Here is a 20859-nt window from a genome sequence, read left to right on the forward strand (position 1 = left end):
TGATGTAGAATTAACTTTGATAGCTTTGCTGTCTGCACTTTTTTGGGATGTAGTATATTTTGAATAAAAGCCTTACTTCTAAGAAGCTGCTACACATGATAGATCAATGTCCTATGACCTATATGGGAAACATTTCTAATAGAGAAAATGTTAGGTGTGGTATACAGCAAGAAAATGTAAGAGAAAATAGAAATTACAGTAATTCTTCCCTGAATAAAATGTTCAGTCACTTGGAAAACAGCATTACATATTATTTTCATTATCCTTTTCATTATCCCTTTTTGAAATTGCCCCACTGTTTCCCAATAAGTATGTTGTATTACGTTTGCACAATCTTCATCTTTAATATTAACAGAAAAGTTACACAAACTGTTACTATACTTCTGTGCTGTCAAAATAATTCAGTTTAGGCTTGCTTTTGTTTCAGAATTCAAATGTACTGTTGGCGAACAATCTCTTCCATGGAATATTGAGCAAGAACTTACTTAAAACATTCATCAAAATTAGAACAATTGCTTTGTATTAGAATTGCAGATGATGTGAGTTGAGCTTTTAACAGATACCATTAATAATCAAATGAGTGTAAGGACAGTATCATAGGTTGTAGGGAGTTTTTTTCTTGCTCTTGGAATTTTTCTTCCACTCTTCCTTGCAGAATCCTTCTAGCTCAGAAATGTTATTTACATTTCTTTCCATACATTACATGTTTGAGATCTCCACATAGATTTCCAACAATACTCAGGACTCAAGATGCAGTAGAATAGTGCAATGCACATAGAATAATGAAGGCTATTCTAAAAACTTTATCTTTGTTTTCTGTAAGTGTCTTGATTGATTTGAAGATGTTTTAGATTACTATCTTTTGAACTAGCCAGCGTGTTTCCAGCTTCAGTTTCTTCACTGACTGTGGAATATTAGCTTCTAGGAAAATTGATATTTAACTGAATCCATTCTTCCTTCCACCTGCACAGGATTTCTTACGTTATTTGTTGCCAACAGTCCCAATGCATCATTGAGCTACTCCCATGCTTAGCAATTAGCAAGGAGTTATTTCTTCATATGCTTTACCATTTTTTTCTCCAAATGTATATTGTGTGATTGTGGCTGAACCATTCAATTTTTGTTCCAGAATTTCAGAATATTTTTTTTGCATACTTTAGACAATGATGATGAAATCAGAAGACAGGTTACTTTCTGACAGCTTTCCCTTGCAGATCAGTGTTACAAAAGCAGTGCTGTAGTGCGGACCTGTGAACAACTACTCCAGTATCAGCTGAACTTTTCAAATGGCTGCTTGCAGTGATCTCTGGGTTTTGTTTTGCAGATCTGACCAGCTTTTTGGCAGTTCTAGTATATATTTTTTTCTGGGATTTCCATATTTTACCTTTACTAAAGCAGTTTCATTAACTTCAATTTCTTAACAATATACCTCATAGCTGAAAATGTTAGTATGAAACATATATATATTCCCTGCTTTGTAAGAGTGAATTACCTGCATTTTCAGATGCTCACACAGCTGCTTATAGAGCCCATGGTGGTTGTAATTAGAGCAGTAAACAGTACCTGAGAGGTTAGAATAGTCGAAGTATTTGTTCATCTGTGGAATTGTCTTGACTTGGCTAATTGTAGGCCTAATCATCTTTTTTGGCCTTATTAACAGTTTGAACAATTTTTTAAATAATAATTGTATTAAACATTACAATTAAAAATATAAACTAATACAAACTAAAAATAAAAGAATTTAAAAAACAAAGTGCAGAAAAGAAAAAAAATAGAAAAGAAACAAAAATAAGAATATAGTAAAGAAAAAGAAAAGGAATATAGAAAGAAATTACTTGCCCCTTCATCACAAGTATAAACAATTTTAGTAACTTATCACCTTCTCTTAAAATACAACAAATGATCTCTTCCTCCCATATCCCATTCCTTACCTGTAAACAAATCCTCATCATTTCAGTCCTGATGTCAGCAAACGTCCATTAAGGACGTTTATGTTAAGATATAACATATCTATTTTAACCTTGAACAAATAAACCAACTTTATATTCCTTCCTTTTACTTCGAACAAACTTGATTTTTAGTCCCTTTAAATAATGTTGTTTGTAGAATCTGATTTCTTTTCATTTTTTCTTTATCCCTTCTCACAAAATCCTTCAGAACTTTAACAAATTCCTTTTGTAACTCCAATATAGGGATGTTATCCAGGTCACTCTTTTGGCTTGTTATTTGTACATATCCCTTTTAATTATTAATACATCAGCCACTTTCATTTGTATATCCAGTTTAGCATCTCTTTCCGTATCTTTCCTGTAGCCTGTCACTTTTAAATCCACTTTCAAATCAGTCTCAAGTCTTGTCCAGTAAAACTTGTTCCTCTTCCATAGCATCTTTTAAACACAGTCTGTTTATAATGACACACTCTCTTAAAGTTAACTTCTGGGTCCATTGTTCACAAATATCCTTCAATATGTCCAACATCAAAGTATTTTGCTCCACTTTGTATTAGTAAGTCAAATTTAAGTGTTCTTCTCATTTAATTGTAATCTTTAGTTCCTTCTGGTTCCCACTAGTATCCAACCTTCAAAGTCCCATCCTATCTTCTTTTTTTTTTTTTTTAGGAATTCAAAACAACAGCATTTTCCCATGGGAAGGATTCTTATAATTAATTTCAAAATCTTATTTCAAATCCATCTGGACCCTTAGTCCATTTGTATCTTTCCAAAATCAACGTTCCAATCACCCTTTTGCTGTTTGTTCCAAAAAGAATTTTTTGAAGTCCTTACACTTGTATTTAAAATTCCTTTTGCTAAGGACTGAAGGAAGCTCACCTGGTGCTGTAAAACTTGTCAGTCACGTCAAAGATTCCTAATAGCTGAAAAGCAGTTAAGCAATTTCTGAAAGTGATTAACAAGTGAGGCTCAACTAACTTATGTCCATATAGGCTGCATTACGTCTGAGCTTGATTTAAATCCCTCTACTCCCAGCCACTCAATTCACAAGCTGACCACAAAAACTTCAGTTCCTGTGGTCTGCTCATGAGGAGCAGCTGTCCGGAGTGCAAGTGGGAGATCTTATGATCTTTCCTTTTTCCGGAGAGGCTTCGCTGGCCAGAATTCACCATCTGACTGCCGATTTCCGCCACAGTGTTGTCCCCACTCCTTTGGGGATGTCTAGTTTCCCATGAATCCTCACTCAAAGTCAACAACAGTTTGAACAGTTCTTTAAAAAGAGCACTGAATCAGCTGTTAAAGGATTCCAAATTTCTGTATCTGGCATCTTCAGTGTTTTTATTTTGAATCTTTAAATAAGTGCACATGCATTCAGATTTGCAGAAAGATACTGTGTTTGATACTGTGCAGTATGTCAGCTTCTGTTTACTTAAGTATTCATTGAAGAATTCAGTTTTACCTTTTGTGGGGGGAGGGAGGTATGCCTTCAAGTCAATCTTGATTCCTGCTGACTCCCTGAACTAATCCCTGCAGTTTTCTTGGCAAGATTTTTGGAAGTGGTTTGCCACTGCCTTCTTCCTAGGGCTGAGAGTGAGTGACTGGCCCAAGGTCACCCAGCTTGTTTCATGCTTGGCCTCCCAGTTTCTGGCCTAGTGCCTTATCCACTACACCAAACTAAGTCACCAAATTTGACTTAGGGGTGCCTAAATTTTTGCACACAACTGTATATCTGTGATAACTATTATATCTCTGCTCTATCCATTCAGGGGTAGGAATGTAGGAAAGACTTTAACTGTGTCATTTGCTATTTTAATAAAAATTCTTGGGTTTCCCTTTAGAAGAATGATCAATTTTTTAAAAAAATCAGTTTAAAAAAAACTGCAATGGAATGTTTACCATAAATTCTTTGCAGCTGTCCTTAAATAAACTATGCAGAACAGGAACACCTGTATACACACACAACTTAGATGGCCTACAAAGGAGTCTTTTGTTTTAATTCATCCTTTGTTGCAGACATAAAGGACTGCTTTTCACATTGCTCTCTCCTTTTTTCCAAAAAGAAACATTCTGAACCTGATCATATTTGCCGAAGTATAAGCAGCCATATATAATGAAAGGCAGGATTTCTTCTTGTTCTAGGTGATAGCACAAATCCCAGGAGTTAACCATAGAAGAGAAAATGAGAGTAAAGATGAGACATCAACATTTAGTAGGATAACAAAGAAGCAAGACAAGCACGTCTAATAAGATATTTGTATTAATTTCTTAATACTCTCAGACAATTTGAATTACTTTTTAATTATGATATTTCAATTAACTAGAAATTTCAGCTCTAATTTCTCTAAATAGTTTTATTTCTCTTTTATGAACCTGAAATTAATATTGTTTTGCTTAGAAGAATCAAAACTTATTTGATGATATTTCTGGAAGAATTTACCAGAGGTAATTATTTGAAATGTGGAAAAGAATTAGTCACTAAACTCAGACTTTTCTCCAGTACCAAAGGAGAAGGTTATTAGGTTATCCTCTCAAATGCAGTTGGATGCTTTCCATTAAATGCATTTATATAGACTTCATGATATGTATCTAATTGTAATATACTTTGGAGCAGTTTTTTTTAAATAGCATATCAAATATGGATTTCAGTACTCCAGAAAATGCAAGTCTGCCTTCCTAATCCAATTTTGTTTTATTAGATTAAGATTGTGATGTTTTGAATAATACTACTTGAGTGCCTGCTTTTGAGGGGTTATATTATGTTTTCTATAGTAACTGCCAAATTATATTGCTTAATATTTTTATTTATGTTATCATTTATTTGCATTGAAGGAGAAACCTTATAGAATTTTGTACTCATTCTGGTACAGTGGGTAAATATTAGATAAAAAAATATTGATAAGGGAGATTGGGGCTCTTTTAGTACTTGGCTTAATTTTTCCAGGTTTAGCTGAGCAGCCTGTATGTCATAGCCTGGTACCTAAGTCCTACCATTTTTATGCAGGAAATAGGACATAACTTATTTTCTTTTCCCAGTACTCTTCCCAGGCCTTTCCCCTGGGAAAAGAGATACTAAACTCTTATGTGATCCTTTTTCTTAAAACTGGGATTATGTTTTTATTTCTTTATTTTGAGAGATGTTCCAGCAGTGTCTTGGTGGAATTTGAAACTTTCTTTGAGACTAGTATCTTAAAATGTGCTCCTTTATCAGGATGTGGTTAACCTTTCAGTCCATCTCTATGCATCTTTTAGATATTTTGGAAAGTGCTAGACTGTGTGGGTATAGCAGGAAAGACTCCTCTCTGCAGAATGATCTGAAGGTGTCATATTATTGGTCTGGGCCAGGCTAGTACTGAATGACTTTCATCCGTTTATATACTTCAAATCTCAGGGAGGAATGATAAAAAAAATTGAAAAAAACTCAGATTGGTATACCAGCTGCTGGAAAGAATAGGAGAGTCTCCTAGCCACTGCAAGAAATAGGGTGACCTATAGATAAGCCTTTGTTGTGATCCATTAGTTTTATTATGGCTAAAATATAGGGATAACTGATGGTGCAGTGCTTCAGGTATGAAGGCAAAACAATGCTCTTGATTGCAATCCTGAGAAAAGACATGTTTTAACATTTGCAGAAAGGTGCAACATTTGAACCCCAATTCATTCTTAAGCACTTTTTTACCTTTAGATCCAAAGCACTGCACAGCTTTAATAAGTGGTTATCTTGCCTTATTCCTTCTTTATCCTAAACATCTCCATCCCTCAAAGCACAATATCTGGAATATTACGTTTCAAATTACCAGTTTCAAATCTTAGTTCTGGTATTGGTTATGAATACAGAATTAAATTTAATGTTGAATTAAATTCAGTGTTATATTGAAGTATTTCTTGCATAAATTTTCTCTTTTCTTTTCCTTTTTAAACAGAAAGATGCCAGCCAGCCTGCTGAATGCAAACAACAATAAGGAAATACCACTTCAGAGTGATATTTGAACATCCTGTAACAATATTTGGATACCTGGCCTGCAGTTCAGGAAATTCCATTACTGCAGCACAATCTTATTAACAATGCTTAAAACTAAATTGTTTTCAAATGCATGATTTTCACTAACTCTTTTCTTATTTTTGCTTAACTTGTACAGTGGCAACTTAATGCATTTGAGAAATATGAGGTTTAATTAAAGCACACTCTACAGCCTTTGGTACAATTTAGCTCAACTGTCTCTGTAGGCTTTTCCATTAAATTAAAAAAAACTAATTTGCCTTTTTGAAAAACTTACCCTCAATGCTAGGTAAGTTTTTGTCAAAATACTGTGGAATAGGAATATTTAGACTATATTAAATTAATAAAATACAGTAAAAAAAAAAAAGCAATATGCCTTCTGCTAGATCTTTTCCCTTTAAAATTAATTTCCTGTAACCTTTCAGACAGACTAGTGCTACAGAGTACTTTAAAACACTCTCATTTCCAGTAATTTTAAACTGAAATAACATTTCCTTTATCATCTTTGAAGAAAGCAGTGGTTGAGAGACATTTAGTTGTTCACCTTATTTATTCATTTTTGTAAGTACTTTGGTGAACTAGTACTTTTAATAGTTTTAAAATACTTGAAGAAAATCCTGTTTATAAAATATGGGTACTTGTATGTGGAAAACTCATACCCTACTTAAGAGAATGATTGCTTATCAGACATTTCCAAACAACAAGCCTGATGTGGGCTCCCTAGATTGAAAGGGTTGCAGCACTTAAGTATATATCACTGGTTTGCCTTAGTTATGCTAGGCACTGTTCAGACGTTCTTAAATCCAAAGGTTTGAAGCCTGAACATAAGCTGCAACTTCATGTACTTGTTCTCCACAGTTGCGTGCAACTTCACTTTTAATCTTACTTTAATCTTAAGAACAGACCAGAATTTGGTGTAATAGCTGAACTGGCATGCTGTAATTTATATTTGACCTTCAAACCAAGTGCGGATGGTTTCGGTAATGGTTTAGCAATCAAGTGCAAATTACAGCATTGGAATTCAGAGAACACAGCAAAGTATGGCTTCCACTAAACAGGAAATAAAGTGAACCTACACACAAAAGTGGAAAATAATGTTCTGAATAGGTTGGAGGAGGATCCAGTTTGGGCCTGTGGAAGTTATATAATTGGGAAAATATAAATACATTCTGGGTGCATAGTTCTGATGTTTATCTGCAATACTCAAATCACTCTGTTCTACATTTCCATGGTTTTTAAAGCTCTAGAATCCTTCAGAAGAATATTCAAAATACAGTTCACCTTTCTTAAACATACAGTGCCAGCTTATGGCAACACTTCATTACCAATTGTATGAATGCTGTTACCAGGCATGTAGAGAGTGCTCCAGCCTTATCTTATACATTTGTAACTTAATACAGTGTTTTCAATTTGTACAGAATAGTTAGAATATTCTATTAAAGTTGTGAAACATGAAGCTTATTGTCCTGATAGTTTCTCTAATAACGATACGTGACATTATCCTCTTGAACTGTTCATCAGTATGTGATGGGAAGAGCGAGCAACTAATCACATGGGTCCCTATTGAGATTTCAGTTGTATCCTTCCCTGTATGTATGGCAACTCGTTTTGATTGTGGGACTCAGTTGAGTATCTTATCTTTGGGGTAGTGTTTCTCAATCCTGGCAACTTTAAGATGTGTGAACTTCATTCTGGGAGTTGGTCCACACATCTTAAAGTTGCCAAGGTTGAGAAACACTGCTTTAGGGAACAGATTCGCAAAAAGAATGGTAGAATTCAGTAGAAATCATGGCTAGCTGTGTTGGGCAATTTAAACAAAGAACCAGAAACAGAAGGATAATGCTTTCATTAGAAGCAAACTATTGTTATAAAATAAAGCACAGTTATGAATTCCATACATGTTAAGCAAAAGAGTAGAACTGGCAAAATAGGAGGGAACTTGTAAAATAGGGGGGGGGGAAGGCTGGAGATTTTGGTGCAGCCCTAATTTTGTTATACCACAGAACACATCTTGTGTAATATCTATCTGGCTGTGGGGAACTTCTTATATGAGCATGTGATTGTAGCACGTGCAGGCCAGAGTAGAATATCTCTGTTCACCTCAACTGAAACCTTACATCAATCAGAAGAAAATAAATGCACTTCTATATTACTGGAATCCTTCTTAGGAGGCAGTTGATAATTGATGAGAAGAGAGGAGGTCTTATCCATCTTCATGAGTGAGAATGAAAAAAGTGATTCAAAGTGTAGTTGGTCATTCCAGTCCTCTAGCATCAGTTCAAATGTACAAGCAATTCTTAACCATTTCATTATCAGAATTAATGATTTCATCTGAAAGCCAGATACCCCTAAGGGGGTAAAAAAACAAGCCAAAACCATCTTTACAAATCTAAGTAAACCTCCAGGAAGAAAATACTTCAACTAGCTTTGCATTTTGATGGGAAACTGATAGTAAATCCTTCAGCAACCATGTTCTGTAACTTATCATCAATAGAATGATTTTCTTGTTTCTCATTCTTGTGTAAATAAGAGCAAATAAAAATACTGCTTTTTAGTTTCTTTTTCTCAGTAACATGTATGTGGCAAACTTGGTAATAAATAAGTTCCAAGATACTCAAAGGTAGAGATGAAAACACAAACAAATGATTTTGGCCTGGCTTTAATTATCTCATAATTCAGTGGTTTACATACTGCTTGGCTGCTAATTTACATTGTTCATTGATGACAATTTTCTTACTTTCAAGTTGGAGCATTTGTGGCCGGATTATAAGGTTTTTTCCCCATACAGTTGTATGCAATTTTCTGTGGTTCGTGGAGGTTAGTCGTAGCATTTTTGCCATGAGTGAATTGGGCTTCATCGTAATACAACAATTAAAACTGTCTCTGAGTACTGTGGGAATGTAGTTTGGCTGCTCAGTCTTTTAATATCTCTGTTAAGTTAAATGAGCACTTGGAGATTCATTTTTCAATGTTTACTGGCTACATTCTCCTTTTAGGTATAGTGGCCATATAAATACCCGCAACAACAGGAGAGACTGTTATCCTCATGTCTTCCTGTGACCTTCCCAAAGGAATCTAGTGCAAAATGTTGAGCTAGATAGAAGCCTTTTTTCTCATGCAGCAGAATTTTTTATAAGAGCTGTCAAGATAAGAGGAATAGTACAGAAAAATTACCAAAACCCAAAAAGTAGGGAGAAAACAAGGTAATAACAATTTTAAAAATGATGGGTCTAGATTAATAATCAGCTCTTCATACTTTGCCAGATAAAAGTTATTTTTAGTAGAGTTTATGGGTGTGAACATACCCAATATATCAGTCTGCAAAGACTTGAATAAACACATTCGTTGTAGGAAAATTATTCCAGTTGGACCAAATACAGTACTGAGCTTTAAAAATTAAATCTTAAATGCTCCACATATCTATGCAATTTATTGGGAAATCCCCTATGTAATCTGTTAAAAAGTAATTTGCTTGGCCACAAGCACTGTCATATATTTTGAATTGATCCCCATTATATTAATACTGACTCATCAGGAGGAGGATAGAAAGTTCTGTCCCATCTGCAAACTTACATTCTATGTGCTTCCATGTACATTAAGAGTAGGAAGGTTGATAATACAGGCCTAAGTTGTAGGTTCTTTGAGGCTCCAGCCAGGTGCATATTGAGCACAGAATGGAACTGGCTTCATTTGAATCAGTCTGTGGTGAAATAATCCAGAATCTTTATCTTCCACAATAATTTGGATGTTCCCAGAAATCCCACCAAAAGATATTGAATTTACTTCCTGGTTCCAACAGCTTTTTCAGCGCTCTACTGTTTCTGAACCTGGAAACTCTTTTTAATTGGCATTGTTGATTTCCATTAATTTGTTTAAACCCCATAGGAGAACATAAGACCATGCCATTGCTGTTGCTTGCTATTAGTGTTAATAGGAGTATTAAGAACTCTTCTAGGTCTGTACAAGAAAGGGGTTAGGATCCAATTTTAAAAGACGGTAGAGCACTCTGGCAGGTAACAATAGTAACAAAACTGGACTATTTATGAAGTGGGGAGCGGGATAGAGCTCAACTATCCCTCAATGGTTAAGGAGATCCAGTTATTCTTAAGCCATTCTTAATTGCCAGTTACATGTTTTTTAAATGTTCCAACTGCATACTTCCCTATGCAATAATGGGAATACACAATATGCATTCACTGGTCAACACCAGAGTCTTGATTACATTTTGAAGACTATCTACCATCAGTTCACTTAGGCCAAACTCTCAATAAGCCTAGTTGACGTGTCACACAATCAAAATGTAGCTCATTTTTGGCTTATTTGCTAACTCATCCCAAAGAATGGTTTATCAACCACAATATAGTTTGCACTTCACATAATGCAGGAACCCCACTGATGTAATATCTCTCCATCCCCAACACTCAGAATTGAAAAGCAGCCCATTCTACGTGTTTCTTTTTTAAAAAATAGCTTTCCTGGGAAAGTCAAGTTGAAACCATTCTTCTCAAAAATGAACATGGCGGGGGGGGGGGAGATTTCATGTGCTTTGACTTTAGCAACCTAAGGCCAGTAAAGCAAAAATTGCTGAAGTCTCAGAGCAGCAGTTAAGTACCCAGTGTCTTTTAGGAACGTTGGACTGTAGTTTCCACCATTAGTTTGCCTGTCTCAAACCTGGCTGAAACTAATGGGAGTTGAATTTTATATCATGTCAAGTTGAGGCAAAACCCTTTCGTTAAATAAAATGAAGCTTTGATAGTGGTTAATATATTAAATGTTTTGAAGCCATAAACGCTGCGTGTACAGGTGGCATTGGCAAAATTAGAGAAGTCAATAAATTAGGCAAGCAAGGAGAACAGCACTCTTATGTCTTGTCATCACCGTGCACGGGGCAACAATGGCCTCTCCAGCTGAATGCTGCTGGGTTTGTGTTCAAGTATAACTGGTATACTTCTCTTCCTGTAATTAAGCCCAAGCTTTTCAAAAAATTGCTCCTTTTGATTCTGGCAGTGATACGGAAAGGGTCATGCTATTCTCAGCTGCCCTGGGAAATAGCAATTCATCAGATCATGCCAAACACATTTCATTCATTCATTCATTCATTCATTCATTCATTCATTCATTCATTCATTCATTCGCAGAGAATGTATTGTGCTAAGCCTGGTCTAATGGAAGAGGAAATTTTGTTCTAATTGTTTTGACTGCTTCCCTGCAAAATTATGCAGGATTCTTCCATCAATAGTAAATAGTAAAACACTGGACTTTATAATGCACACAGTTATAAATCAGGTCTGCTTCATACCTTAATGATTATCTTGAATGTTTGAATGTTGAATGTTCTGTTATAGCAAGGACATAGAACTTGTAGTTTTCTAGAGTTAATGAACTACAGCACCTAGCAGTTCCGATCACTGCAGTCAATGTTGAGTAATTCTGGGAACAGCGATTCAGCAATCACCTAAAGCCAGAGTTCTCTTTCCTTGGGTGATCTATGTGGTAATTATCTAGCTCAACCACTGTTTATCAGAGCATCAATATCTAAACTTTGCCAAGAAAAGTGCGAATATTAGTTTTGTGAAGGACTAATAGAGAAACAGATATATTTGAGGGGAAGCAGGGATACATGCAAGATGTCAATAGTCTAAGCAACAGTAATATGAGTTACTCATGCAGCTTTCCCCAACCAGATGTGTTGGTGTGCAACTTCCAGAATTCCCAGCCACTAGGGGAGTAGGTGTCCAGTAGTCCAACAGTTCTGGAACATGCCAAATATGGGGAAGGCTGTACTAAACTATATTAATTAATCTGGAAGTACAATACAGCACACAATGAACCGGATAGCAGTGGAAGAACTGATCCAGACAATGTAAAAATACTTTGCCCAAGATATGTCCTTAAGGATGCCATTACTTATTTGCAGCAAAGGTGGAATCTAGATTCACACTGGAGGTTGAATGCAGCTCCCAACTGTGCAAGTAAACTAGGGATTACAATCTCATGGCAAAGTTCTCAAACACTCATGAATACAGATGAGTGCAGATTACAATGGGGTTTAGAGGGGAAAATATGCATATGCATAATGGAATGTTTTGGCTGTACCCATATCTTTATTTCCAAGGCTGTAAATATTTGAACATCCAGAATGTTGGAAACTAAAGTTGCAGCTGAAAGAATCTGGGAACGCCAATAATAAGAGCTTCATGTAGTTTCCATTTGAAGTAGGAGTGAATCACTAAACAACAATTCATACTTTTCTCCTACTCTGTTTTGATTTTATAAAGGAGAAATGATAATAAAGAAAATGCAGCACAATTTTAACTGGAAAGATGCATTTTGATAAAGGAGACTTGCATAAGTTTGATGGGAGCTGCAGCCACTTACTAAAGCAAATGGAAAATGTGATTTTCCCCAAATTATTTGCTACTCTCTTGCAAACTGAAAGATAATAATTAAGTAGCATATTTTTACATAGTCCAGTGTTGTGACTGGATTTTTTTAAAACCTTTTTTGGGTGTTCCTGCAATACTGTACTCCATAGATCCAGTCCATGTGGGACAGGATGCAAGGATTACTTTGTAGAGATTTGTTAGCTCGCTTACTAGCAAACAAATAAGGGAGTGAAATTTTAAAGATTTGTCCTTTTCCCCCCTAACCAACCCTAATTATGAGAAAGTGTATTCCATTGTTGGAAGAGTAAAGTGGACAGACTTAAGAGAGTGAATTATAGCTGATTGTGTGTCCTCAAGCTGGTGTCGACATAGACCTTCTCCAGGATGATCTCTCCCCAACTTAGTCTTCAGTTCTTCCAGTGGTGTGCCTGTTGTTGCTATAATCAAGTCCATCTAAAGTATCTTGCTGCTGGTCGTTCTTCTATTCTCTTTCCTTCCACCTTTTTCCAGCATTATCAACTTCTCAAGAGAGTTAGGTCTTCACATAATGTGTCCAAGATATGATAATTTGAGATTAGTCATTTCTGCCTCTGCCTATGATCCATTTGTTTTGTTTTTTTGGCTGTCTATGATATTCTCAAGTCTCTTCTCTAATCCCAAAGTTCAAAAGTATCAATACTTTTTGTGTCCTACTTCTTCAAAGTCTTCTCTTGCTTCCATAGCACGTCACAGGGAAAATTATTACCTGCACGAGTCTGATGTAGATATAGACACATCACAGCATCTGAATATATTTTTAAGGCCTTAATTGCTACCCTAATGAGAGCTAGTCTGTGATATATTTCTGGACTGCTGGTTTCTTCACTGTTGATTGTCAGTACTAAAAGGTAGAAACTATCTACCATTTCAGTATCTTCATTGTCAATTCTAAGGCTGGTTGCTGTACATGTTGTCATTAATTTGATTTTTATTATGTTTAATCCCATTTTTCCACTGTACTCCTTGACTTTCATTACCAGAGTTTGCAGATCATTTGCATTTTCAGCTGTTAGAGTAGTCTCCTCAGCATAGCACAGATTACTGATAATTTCTTCCACCAATTTTAAAACTACATTTATCTTCTTCCAATCCAGCTTTCCTCAATATATATTCAGCACATAGATTGAAAGTTTGTGAAATCTTGGTAGGCTACAAATAACCTCATGCCAACTAATATTTCTAAAGCATTAGAGAGTTGAGAAAGGATGAGAGAATTGTTTCCTGGAAAAAGGCAGCTACATTCTTTTGTGTGTATGTTTTAAAAAGGCCTTTTATTCAATTGCTGCAAAGAAGAGGAAAGAGGACGAGGAAATGCTTTAGGGGCAATTTTACATGTTGGAGCGTCTTAACAAATAACATTTTCTTAAAGCTGCTTGGGCTGAAGATCAGGAGAGACTAAGGCTGAGCCAGGCCTGCCAGTGATGGCTCTGCCCGCATGAAGTGATTTCTGTATGTTCTCACAAGGAGACTTCCAAATGATCAAATTACTTCCCCTTGCCTGTTACCATTGTCCTGTTTATACAATAATTTCTTTTTACTGGCTTGTAAAATGATCTGTACTCCCACACCTGTTCCTCAAGAAAGAAAAGGAGCAGAGAAGCACTAGAAGCATGAAACAAAGCTAATCTCTTTTTTTGCCATCTTGCTTCCACCAAATGCCTTTTTGCCTGCCTGGTTTTGAGCTCTACTGCATCCTTTCTGCACCCATATCTGCAAAACATTTCAAAGTTTGCCATTAATCACATTCTGAGCAAATCCTATAACTCTGGAACTAGTCAGAGTTTCAGTTCTTTAAAAATGGATTCCCTTCTGATTCGCTCAGAAGAAAAATTGTAGCTCAGAAAAAAAGATATAGCCATGTTGGTCCCTGGGGGTGGGGAAGGAAAATCCATAGCTGGATAACATTCTTAGGATCAATCAGAGTATACCAAAGAGTGTGTTAGCCCTAACCAATTATCACCCAACTTTTGATTTGGGATCATATTTAGATCTCTCTCTTGTTTGTGGTCCTTTTCTGAGGAAAAAATTAGTTTTGTAGTAATACAATTCCACATTATGTGAAAGTAAAATACCTCTAATTATTTAGAAACAATTTGAGAAAGAAAGCAGAAATCTGAAGTAGGAAAGGGAGTAGGTACTTTAACAATCCTTTTTGTAAACCAAATTTTACACTTCCAGCCTCTTGTGACTGTCCCCTTTGCAGCAGCCAAAAAGTGTATTTATCCATGAACTGAATCTTGTGATGAAAGACACCATGAAGATATATGTGCATGATTTATAGAGGAGAATGGGCATTGGAGAAAACATTAAGGACTCCCCCACCACTTCTAATAGTAAATCTCCTCCAAAGTTGCTTTTCTATAATGGTGTGTGTGTGTGTGCGCATGTGCGCGTGTATGTAAAAGACAGATAATGTATATCTATAAGTGTGTGCACATAAATGAATGAGTGAGTGAGTGAGTGAGTGAGTGAGTGAGTGAGTGAGTGAGTGAATGCTAGTGGTGTACAGTTAGACCCAAAATTAAGAGCAGGCAAATATGTGATCCAACCTCTCTCCAGGAACTCCTCATCCAACATTAGATAATTTCACATCTCTATCATTGTTAGTGAAAAACATAAAGGAAAAGCAGCAATTTAATTTTCAGCTCAAAAGAGACATGTTCCTTCCAGAGCACACTCTTTATAGCTCTTTTGCTCTGTTTTTTCCTTAGGAAATGTACTAATTATCCACTTGCTTCCTGGTGTCTATAAGAAATGGACACAGGGTTGGTGAAACTGACAAGCCTGTTCCCAGTCTTATTAGTTTCATTGCAAGGGGCAGGGCAGAGAGAGAGGCTGAAAAAATGAGGTTGGGATGAGCTAGAAGAATGAATCATGAGTTATATCTGAGCCAAATCGCAGGACAGTCTGGGTCACCATCCAGCTTCTCCCATGGTAGCTGAAGGGAGTGTGCTTAAAATGGAAAAAATGAATTGTAAATGATAGCATGCAGATTCAAAGAGTTTAAAATGCCTGAGTGATGCATAAGAAGAATGCTGTGTTCCAAAGTTTCAACACAACTAGCAGGCAAAGCAGATAACAACAAGACCTGGCAATGGCTAAGAGCAGGAAAGTTGAAGAAAGAGACAGAAGGGCTAATTCTGGCTGCACAAGACCAGGCCTTAAGAACAAATGCATACAAAGCCAGAATTGAGAAGACAGCAACAGACAGCAAATGCCACCTCTGCAAAGAAGCTGAAGAAACAGTGGACCACCTAGTTAGCTGCTGCAAGATCACACAAACTGACTACAAACAATGGCATGACAAAGTAGCAACAATGGTGCACTGAAATATCTGCAAGAAATACCATTTGCCTGCATGCAAGAACTGGTGGGACCACAAAACAGACAAAGGAATAGAAAATGAAGAAGCTAAAGTCCTCTGGGACTTTAGAATTCAGACAGACAAGCACTGCCACACAACACCCCAGACTTTGTCAACAATTGTTGACAAAAAGGTCCAGATAGTGGCCATTGCAATACCTGGAGAATAGAAGAGAAAGAACTGGAGAAAATCACAAAATACAAAGACCTGCACATAGAAGTAGAATGACTGTGGCAAAAGAAAGCAAAGATAGCATCAGTAGTAGTAGGTGCCTTGGATGCAATCCCAAAACATCTGGAGCACCACTTGAACACCATCGGCATTGACAAAATCACCATCAGTCAATTGCAAAAGGCAGCTCTACTTGGAACAGCTTACATCTTGTGACAATACCTTTAACACCGTCAAACAACAACATCTGCCTCTCCCAGGTCCTTGGGAAGGACTCAATAGGTGGATAAATATGCCAAATCCAGTCTAAACATCAGGCTGACTGTATGACCAACAATAATTTATTAAATGTATATGCCACCTGACTCCCAGTGAGTAATATCTGGGATCAGCAGAACTAGTGTTACAACAAAGATGCCTAGAAGGAACCAAATGATCCACATTCCTTTTCAGACTAATTACAGAACTAACACGGGGCTCTGTCCTTCTGTGTTTCTCAAGGCCAAGGTCTCTTTCAGTTTCAACAACCTGTGCAGTGGGCTCGGCATGCTTTTAGTGGTTTAGCCTGCAACCCTATAACATTTTCCTGGAAGTGAGAGGCATTTTGAACAGATGTGCATAGGATTACACCATTAGATATTAGATGAACTCTATGTAAATGTACATGATAGATTCCATGTCACAGTTTTAGTTTGAGGGAATGAAAGACTTAACTGTGGGGGAAAAACTGCTAGTGGCATGAAACTATCTGTATGATTCAAAATTTTCACAATCAGCTTGACATCCAATATAGTTGTTGTTGTTGTTTAGTCGTTAAGTCGTGTCCGACTCTTCGTGACCCCATGAACCATATTGCGCCAGGCCTTCCTGTCCTTCACTGCCTCCCTGAGTTTGCTCAGTTTCATGCTCATTGCTTCAGTGATGCTATCTAACCATCTCATCCTCTGCCGTCCTCTTCTCCTTTTGCCTTCAATCTTTCCCAGCATCAGGGTCTTCTCTAAAGAGATCTCTCTTCGCATTAGGTGACCAAAGTATCTGAGCTTGAGCTTCATTATCGATCCTTCCAATGAGCAATCAGGATTGATTTCCTTTAAGATTGACTGGTTTGACCTCCTAGCAGTCCAGGGGACTCTCAAGAGTCTTCTCCAGCACCACAGTTCAAAGGCATCAATTCTTCGGCGCTCAGCCTTCTTTATGGTGCAGCTCTCACAGCCATACATTTTTTTTTTTTTTTGTCTGCGCTCAGTCATTGCTGACCCTGCAGTGACTGCTTGGACGAGTCCTTGCAGTTTTCAAGGCAAGTGTTTCGGAAGTGGTTTGCCAGAGCCTCCTTCCTAGGGCAGAGCCCAGCTGGCGAGCGCATATCTAAGGTTGTTGATGATTCTCCCTGCAATCTTAATTCCGGCTTGTGATTCTTCCAGCCTGGCATTTCTCATGATGTACTCTGCATATAGGTTAAATAAGCAGGGTGACAGTATACAGCCTTGTCGTACACCTTTCCCTATTTTGAACCAATTGGTTGTTCCATGACCGGTTCTAACTGTTGCTTCTTGTCCTGCATACAGATTTCTCAGGAGACAGGTAAGGTGGTCTGGTACTCCCATCTCTTTAAGAATTTGCCACAGTTTGTTGTGATCGACACAATCAAAGGCTTTTGCATAGTCAATGAAGCAGAAGTAGATATTTTTCTGGAACTCTCGTGCTTTCTCCATGATCCAGCGAATGTTGGCGATTTGATCTCTAGTTCCTCTGCCTCTTCGAAACCCAGCTTGTACATCCGGTAGTTCTCGGTTCATGTATTGCTGAAGCCTAGCTTGTAGGATTTTGAGCATAACCTTGCTAGCATGTGAAATGAGTGCAATTGTGCGATAGTTTGAGCATTCTTTGGCATTGCCCTTCTTTGGAATTGGAACATAAACTGACCTTTTCCAATCCCGTGGCCACTGTTGCGTTTTCCAAACTTGCTGGCATATTGAGTGCAGCACTTTAACAGCATCGTCTTTTAGTATTTTAAATAACTCAGCTGGAATATTGTCATCTCCACTAGCTTTGTTGTTAGCAATGCTTCCTAAGGCCCACTTGACTTCACTCTCTAGGATGTCTGGCTCAAGGTCAGTGACCACACCAGTGTGGACATCGGGGACATTAAGATCTTTCTTGTATAGTTCTTCTGTGTATTCTTGCCACCTCTTCTTAATCTCTTCGGCTTCTGTTAGGTCCCTGCCTTTTTTGTCCTTTATCATGCCCATCTTTGCACTAAACTTTCCTTTGATATCTCCAATTTTCTTGTAGAGATCTCTAGTCTTCCCCATTCTATTGTTTTCCTCGATTTCTTTGCATTGTTCATTTAAGAAGGCCTTCTTATCTCTCCTTGCTATTCTCTGGAAATCTACATTCAGTTGCTTATATCTTTCCCTTTCACCCTTGCTTTTCACATTCCTTCTTTCCACAGCTATTTGTAAAGCCTCATCAGACAGCCATTTTGCTTTCTTGCATTTCTTTTTCTTTGGGATGGTTTTAGTTGCTGCCTCCTGTACAATGTTACGGACCTCCGTCCATAGTTCTTCAGGCACTCTGTCTACCAAATCTAATCCTCTAAATCTATTCATCACCTTCACTGTGTACTCACAAGGAATATGATCTAAGTCATACCTGAGTGGTCTAGTGGTTTTCCCTACATTCTTCAATTTAAGCCTAAATTTTGCAGTAAGAAGCTCATGATCTGAGCCACAGTCAGCTCCTGGTCTTGTTTTTGCTGTCTGTATAGAGCTTCTCCATCTTTGGCTGCAAAGTATATAATCAATCTGGTTTCGGTATTGACCATCTGGTGATGTCCATGTGTAGAGTCGTCTCTTGTGTTGTTGGAAAAGAGTGTTTGCTATGACTAGCTTGTTCTCTTGACAGAACTCTATTAGCCTTTGCCCTGCTTCATTTTGTACTCCAAGGCCAAACTTGCCTGTTATTCCGATTACTCCTTGACTTCCTACTTTAGCATTCCAATCCCCTATGATGAAAAGGACATCTTTTTGGTGCTAGTTCTAGAAGATGTTGTAGGTCTTCATAGAAGCGGTCAACCTCAGCTTCTTCAGCATCAGTGGTTGGGGCATAGACTTGGATGACTGTGATATTGAATGGTTTGCCTTGGATACGCACTGAGATCATTCTGTCGTTTTTGAGGTTGTACCCCATTACTGCCTTTCCCACTCTCTTATTGACTATGAGTGCAACTCCATTTCTTCTAAGGGTTTCTTGCCCACAATAGTAGATATAATGGTCACTCGAATTAAATTCACCCATTCCCGTCCATTTCAGTTCGCTGATTCCCAAGATGTCGATGTTCAGTCTTGTCATCTCATGTTTGACCACATCCAGCTTGCCTTGGTTCATAGATCTTACATTCCAGGTACCTATACAATATTGTTCTTTACAGCATCGGACCTTCTTTTCGCTTCCAGATACATCCACAGCTGAACGTCCTTTCGGCTTTGGCCCAGCCGCTTCACTCTTTCTGGAGCTACTTGGGATTGCCCTCCGCTCTTCCCCAGTAGCATATTGGACACCTTCCGACCTGAGGGGCTCATCTTCCGGCATCATATCTTTTAGCCTTTTAACATTGTCCATGGGGTTTTCTTGGCAAGGATACTGGAGTGGGTTGCCATTTCCTTCTCCAGTGGACCACATTTTGTCAGAACTCTCTGTCATGACCTGTCCGTCTTGGGTGGCCCTGCACGGTATAGCTCATGGCTTCACTGAGTTACGCAAGCCCCTTCGCCACGACAAGGCAGTGATCCATGAAGGGGTCCAATATAGTAGTATCAGCCTAATCTCCATTGTGACGTTTAGGACTTTTGTAGCCCTTGGTGCAAAGAAAAAACAAAATCCACAATTAATACTGACTTCATGTATTGAACTTACCTGCACTTGGTGTCTTACCTAAGCAGAATTTAGGGGCAGACTGTGTGAAGACATGTGAATAAAGCTGAATAGGTTCCAAACATATTGAAAAATATAAAATAAAATTGAAGAGAGAGAGACCCAGAATGTTAGTGCATGATAAGATAAATCTTCATGTAACTGGCCCAGTGATATTTCAGTGCCCTGCAAGGGCATCACTGAACATCACTGAGTGATGGCTATCTAAGGAGACCCAATAATACATCCACCATAGTAATGTGCAAGGGTGTATGCATTCCCTTTTAATTATGGAGAAGACTATTCATGTCTCTTCCAAGCTGTGCTGTTTCCTGAAAGACCTCATTATGGCTGGCCCAAGGTCTTTCTTCTTGGCCAATCTGGAATCCTGCATCCATGCTATGGTCACGTAGCTCAAGATACTGTATTACACTGATTCTAAGCAAGCTGCACAATCTGACTATTTGCATCCAAGCTCATGCAAAGTCCTAGTGCTTATGTTTTTTTTATATAAAATCCCCTCTTTCCCCTGTGGGTGGTCTGTGTCTTCCTCAATCTTGGGTCCTCTACCAGAGGCCTGGGAGTTTGAGGGTTCTGCGCAGTATCTTAGCTGTTCCTAGCACTGCACTCTTCTGGACACAGAGCTCTGATGTTGTTCCTGGGATCTGTTGGAGACACTCTCCCAGCTTAGGAGTCACAGCCCCAAGTGCTCCTACCACCGCTGGGACCACTTTGGCCTTTTTTTTCCACAGTGGCTGGATAGCATAGTGGATAGCATTGCCCTTTGACGTAGAAGACCAGGGTTTGAATCCTGGCTGGTACCTACCTTACCAGTAGGGGTCCTTAGACAAAGACCCCCTAATACTTCACCTGCCTACCTCGGATATGACAGTGACACGAACTAAGAGTCACGCTGGCTCGGATGTTGCCCGGATTAACAAGTTCTGCGTCAGATGTTGGGGAACCAGAACAATCTGACGATAAGTGGGGTACTGGAACAAACCATACATGGATGAGACAAGAGAACCTGGACTGGATGGA

The 20859-nt window shown here is 38.0% G+C and overlaps 1 protein-coding gene across 6 annotated transcripts in view; it reads left to right on the forward strand.

Annotated features, from left to right (window-relative positions):
• Positions 1-7402, forward strand: part of NAP1L4 (nucleosome assembly protein 1 like 4) — a 43189-nt gene extending 35787 nt beyond the window's left edge. For all 6 annotated transcript variants that reach the window (XM_015888318.3, XM_007429579.3, XM_025167533.2 and 3 more), the window contains one exon: positions 5870-7402. Coding sequence is in view for 5 of the 6 variants with exons in the window: in XM_007429579.3 (XP_007429641.1) it covers positions 5870-5908 (39 nt within the window). In the remaining variant the exon portion in view is untranslated. The remainder of the gene's footprint in view (positions 1-5869) is intronic.
• The last annotated feature ends 13457 nt before the right edge of the window (positions 7403-20859 follow it).

The sequence above is a fragment of the Python bivittatus genome, unplaced genomic scaffold, assembly GCF_059951505.1.
Source record: "Python bivittatus isolate LINGU-HERP-01145 unplaced genomic scaffold, Pbiv_v1 ctg000480_np1212, whole genome shotgun sequence".
NCBI lineage: Eukaryota > Metazoa > Chordata > Lepidosauria > Squamata > Pythonidae > Python > Python bivittatus.